At 38.9% G+C, this 6,000-nt stretch overlaps 1 protein-coding gene across 2 annotated transcripts in view; it reads right to left on the bottom strand.

Moving 5' to 3' along the window:
- Positions 1–3,961: 3,961 nt before the first annotated feature.
- znf740b (zinc finger protein 740b) overlaps positions 3,962–6,000 on the bottom strand; it is a 34,451-nt gene continuing 32,412 nt past the window's right edge. For both annotated transcript variants that reach the window (XM_028798564.2, XM_028798565.2), the window contains one exon: positions 3,962–5,125. In XM_028798564.2, coding sequence (XP_028654397.1) covers positions 4,952–5,125 — 174 coding nt within the window. In that variant the 3' untranslated portion in view covers positions 3,962–4,951. The remainder of the gene's footprint in view (positions 5,126–6,000) is intronic.

The raw sequence follows: 6,000 nt of genomic DNA, 5'->3' as shown, positions 1-6,000 counted from the left end.
GCTGGCTCCTCTTATAGTTCACCCAGAAGTGCTCCAGGTGCTTGATCACCGAGCTCTGGCTGCACTTCTGGGTGTGATGAATAAGCTGCCCACACGGACTCGGGAGTCCTGAACACAGCACCCCCTGGCGGTGCCTGCAGGACCCAACAGGGCTACACCCAACTCCAATTCCCAGGGAGCCCTGTGGAAAACCGAAGCACTGCTCCACCCCAGGGGGGCGGCCATGTAGCGTCCAGGGGGAGGTATTGCAGTGTCCAGGGCTGCTCCCCCTGAATATAGTGTGCAGGGGCGTCCTGGCTGGGCATGGACGCCAGCCGCCTGCCACAATATATATATATATATATATTATATATGTATGTACATACACTAGGGGGCTTTGCACCCTGCTTGCCAATCCCCATGCCTGCGCTACACGCTAGCCTTTTTGCGGTTCGCTCACATATGGGGATGTGGATGTACAATTTAAACAGATTTTTATTTTCATGGGAATGGTTACATATGTATAATAGAACTATTTTACATTACAGGGAGTAATTAACCATATTAAAAAAAGAGTAAAACAATAATTATGAAAGTAAATTATGTTTCATGTTGCGTTAGAGGTATTCGTTGAGTTATACGTTTTCATTCTGTTTGGCTTTGAAATTAACATGCAAATACTTTTTAAACTTACACTTTTTTACTGTAAAACTTCAGTAAACATCCATCCATCCATCCATTATCCAACCCGCTATATCCTAGCTACAGGGTCACGGGGTTTGCTGGAGCCAATCCCAGCCAACACTGGGCGCTAGGCAGGAAACAAACCCCGGGCAGGGCACCAGCCCACCAAAGTCAGTAAAAAATTTTTTTAATTAAATTTTCGTCACCATCACATTAAATTTTAATTCTTTGTTTAGACCTTCATCGTGACAATGCAACGTATATATTAGAATGTGAATTTCCCATTGGGATTAATAAAGTATCTATCTATCTATCTATCTATCTATAACTGCCTGTGAGTGAATATCGTTTCTTTCTCTTTATTAAATAAAATGACTTTTTTGAATGTTTTTCCCTGTGATTTGTTAATTATCTTAGCAAAAGCTATTCTAACGGGAAACTGTTAACGTTTTAATACGAATGGCATATCAAGATATTCTTTGTTGTGTAACGTTATCCACGGAAGAAGTACTACATTACCTTTCTTGGATACATCCTTCTTTCTAGACCGGACAGTGTTAACCGTTGTTGATATTCTTCGTGATATTATAAGTTGATGTTTTCATCTTCCACACGATCACCACCAACTGTTTCAGCGTAGTCTGTTGATATGCATTTAACCAATTTGCTGTGTAAGCGGTCAACATTTTTGCCATTAATTCATTTCACTTCATCGTTTCTCTGTGCTAGGATTGCCCATGTACTCATTTTTTCTGTTGATAACCCTTCATGATGAAATTCTTCAATAAGATTTGACGTTAAAATTGATAAGAGCTGAGTGAGCAGAAACTGTGTCTGTCAAAAGCATTCACACAAATGAGAGGTGAGAGGACTGTGTGGGTGGTTGAATATGGTTGAGAGGAGGGAGTGACTTGAAAAAATCTCATGGCCAAAGTCTCATCTCGCGGGACTTGAAAAAAATCTTACAAAAAGTCTCGTCACAGGATTTTTTTTATATAATAGATATTATCAATGTTTGACTTTTGTAATATGTTATACCAGTCTGTAAGGAAAGTACTGGTTTGCCAGGAGTAATGATGAAAAGTTTCTGCTTATAGAGTTTTCTAATAAAAGGGGCAAAACTTCTTGTTAAATCTTATCTTGTTTTCTCTTCCAAAAACAATGTTAACTTGAACACTATAAAAATGCATTATCAACATCTGGCACGTGAAAACTCGAAAACAACTGGACCTGATGGTTTACCATAACCACTGGCCTGCTTAATCCTCCGACCATCCAAAACTTCTGTACACTTCAATAGCACTTAGAGGACATATGGCCTGATCATTGGGACCATTTCAGCTGTCAGAGGTTTGGGGTGGGGTAAAAAAGAGATAGAGGGAGAGAGTGTCCTAACCGCAGCAGCTGTATTGATCACGACAAATTCCAGTGGGGTTTTCTCGAGAAAGCCTGATGTGGAAGGTATGGTGAATTATTCTAATCTCTATATATAATCTTCATTTGGATCTTGATCTTTGTTTGTCCGCGAATTAATTAGAAGAAGCACTAGATTGCAGTAGAGAGACAGCTAAAACATTGGCATTGCATTAAGAATCTCCTCCAGGCTTATAGTACTGAAGACTGCAGTACTCCAGTCACACCTCAAAACACAGACATTCAAACTAAGCAAATTGTTGTGCTTTAAATTAACTAATCTTTATATATAATCTTCATTTGGATCTTGATCTGTTTGTCCGCGCATTCATGTTCCCCTGACACTGCCTTGGTTGTTACTTTTCTTTACAAACACTGTCGATACCACTCTTTGTGTTTAGATCTGGCGTCGACACCTGCTTCATTGTCGAGACTGTGGTTTTTTCTGTTTCTATCGACCGTCGTTGGCAGCACTTCGTCCAGATCGAATGTTCACCCGCTTCTTGGAGTCGGCAGTCAGAGTATATAAGTTGGACACACTTCTGTGATTTTCCATCAGTCGGCGTTTGGAGTTCAAGAAAGAAGCATTGGTTCTTCCTTACTCTTTGGATTGCCACACAGCAACCTGCGAGATTGGAGAAAGGTTGAGAAGAGATCGCGAGAGGAAACGACAGCATCGTGAAAACGAGACGGACTGTGAACGGAGAGAAGCAGAAATGCTCCTCCACCATCACATAATTACTATTTGGACAGTGATTCCGAGTAGGCCGATCCTATCGAATCAATGTCCAAGGATTTTGTTTTGTAATTTTGTTTCCCTTATAAAAAATCATAATGCTGTGCGACGAAGGGCCCAGTTCACGACTGGCAGCCGCGTTTAAACAGGGAGCCCTTCACAGACAACTTTAACACGCGCAACATAGTTGTGCGCACATGGCTAGTTAAGTATAAAATTATTGTTTGTGTTGTAACTGTTTTTTGTTGATACATTGTTGCCATTGTGACACACTACAAGTGTAACTACATTTCCATACTGCTTTTCCCAACCAGTGAAAATGGTCCATTTTTGGAGCTAATCACTGTTCACTGGACACCGTAGGCCCATTATTGTTAATTTAATGTTCTGACAATGTACAATTTAATGTATATGTTTTAATTTAAATTTAGTTGAGCACATTCAAACTAACAAACTAAATGATAGCAGCGAGTTAGGGTAAACCTAGGGTTTGGGCAGTCCCAATCACTCCTCTGTCGTCTGCCATTACCTCTCCCCAGAGCACATGAAGTTACAAGCTGCTTCTGCACACACGCTCAGACCAAGTGAGGCTTACTGGTTTGTAAAGTGGGCAGAGTATGTGCATCTCCACTTAACCTATACATTCTCTAACACTAGTAAACACTTTAGATTTTGTCACAAAGAGGAAGCACATTGCTGTATCCATTTCAGAATTCTCAGATTTATTCCATTTTCATTGTAACATAAAAGTGTAATCTTTGTCAACGTCAGTGGTAGAAACAAGTCTTTGATTTTCTTGCTTGTAGAAATCAAAATCTGTTTGCTGTTCTACCACCACACACAATGGTCTTTGAGTCTGGGAGGAAATATGTGTAGTCTGAAATGTCTAATATGTAAGGTCTCTTTAAAATGCTTAATAAATGACTACAAATTCCCTATATGTACAATAATCTTGCAATTTGGGAAGTAGCCAATGGGACAAAATATTCCACAACTCCTACTAAAACAAAAATTTTTACAATACAAATCTATACATGGATTGTTTAGTTGTAGACTTTTGTTACGTAATAAATAACCCAAATATATTTCATAATCTATGAACCTCATTCTGAATTACAGGCAGAGAAACCAAACAGATAAAGATAACGCTGTTGAAAGTTGGTATTGTGTGTCTGTTTATTTATTTTAATTTAATACAAAAAAAACATATCTAGGCAAGAAATATGTACAAAGATCCCTAAAGGGCCCTTCTGTACATGCATGAGAAGTAAGTAGCTAACTGATAGATAAACTAAATCTCCCTAAGTAGCTGCTATTCTCTCTATTAAAATTTAGAGCAATTAAGAACAAAACTACAATTAATTTCTGAGGTACATCTTTTCTTACCTTGAATCCTGCACAAGGATGCCAAGGCCCAAGTACCACAAAGATGGCTAAACTGTGAAGTATTAACAAATACTATAGATGCTGTCTATGAAGTGTAAATCATAAGCAGCCTGTCGAACACTGGTAACAGTGTGGCGTTCTTAAAAAGTACATGTGAAACATTATATTATTAGGAAAGAGCACCGGTTCCATTTGCCCTGTGTATACAGTATGTCATTAGAGAGGTCTCTCGCCTATGGACCAAGGAAGCTCATAACTTTTTGCTTAAGAGTGCATGTTCATGCATAATACTTTTCTCATCTATTCATCAAATTCTGTCTAAAGCCAGTCCTTCTGCTTTCCCCCAACCCACACAACACACAAAATTTCATGATCCTAAAAAGTCTCTACAGGCCAGATCAGTAAACAGCTAATGGTATGTGGAACAGGGCAGCCTTTTTCAAATGAGCATGATCTGTCTCTACACCCCTAGCATGTCTATCTTGACCTTAATCTCTTCTCTCTCTTAACATTCTCACATAAAAAAATACATATATATGTATAAAATGGGAAAACATTAAAGAAAACCTCAGTGAAGGCATGGTTTACAAAAGTCCAACCCATACTGGGGGTCATGTTATGTCACATGCCCAATAATACATGGTCTTGTAAGCCTTAGAATGTTTCTGTGTTTGAAAACTCAACATCAACTTAAGTTCCTACAAAAGCACACCACCCAGAGGCCAGTTGTGCTGGCAAAGTCCATCATGTAGCTCACACAGCTAGTCTGCTTGAGGCAGTGGATGACATGGGGCTCCACGCTGAATTGGGAGTGGGAGGATCCTGAGAATAACTTCGGCCGTCGCAGCAGGACTGTGCCTCTGTTTTCATGGCACCACCTTGGCACATCCGTCGATGTCTCAAGAGTCGGTCAGTTCGAGAGAAGTTCTGAAAAGAGAGTCAGAAAGAGAGAGAACAAGTGTGACTACAGCTGTGCCACTCTGTTTTTTTAAGTACTTTCTTTAGTTTAAAAATTTAACTTTAGGAATAAACCAACAATGCCTAAAGCACCCGTACCTATCCTGCACGTAACCATACTCAGCTAAGCTTTGGAAATTCAATATTAAATATGTCTAAGGAACATAAGAAAATGGCACAGCATAGAATAAAAGAAAGATAACAAACAGGAATGGAAATTTAATAAGAATATCCCAAAACATTACAAAAAAAGAAAACAAAAAAAAGTTGCACCATAAACATGCAGTCTAGTATCATAATTTGTATCTCTTGATTTAAACTATAAAGTTTTGATTTGATATACTTTATTGATCCCCAAGGGGAAATTGTCTTTTCGCATGAACTTTTGAAGATCAGAGCACAGGGTCAGCCATTGTACTGCTTCCCTGGTGTAATTTTCAGGTTAAGGGCCCAAAGGAGTAGGATCCCTTCAGGCAGGAATGGGATTTGAAAAGATGCAGTAGATCTCTAAGTAGCCCTAGATAGATAGATAGATAGATAGATAGATAGATAGATAGATAGATAGATAGATAGATAGATAGATAGATAGATAGATAGATAGATAGATAGATAGATAGATAGATAGACAGACAGACAGACAGACAGACAGACAGACAGACAGACAGACAGACAGACAGACAGACAGACAGACAGACAGACAGACAGACAGACAGATACATAGATAGATAGATAGATAGATAGATAGATAGATAGATAGATAGATAGATAGATAGATAGATACTTTATTAATCCCAATGGGAAATTCACATTCTCCAGCAGCAGCATACTGATACAATAAATAATAT

This window comes from Erpetoichthys calabaricus, chromosome 3 (assembly GCF_900747795.2).
Source record: "Erpetoichthys calabaricus chromosome 3, fErpCal1.3, whole genome shotgun sequence".
In the NCBI taxonomy this organism is placed as follows: domain Eukaryota; kingdom Metazoa; phylum Chordata; class Cladistia; order Polypteriformes; family Polypteridae; genus Erpetoichthys; species Erpetoichthys calabaricus.
This window is presented reverse-complemented; position numbering and strand designations above follow the sequence as displayed.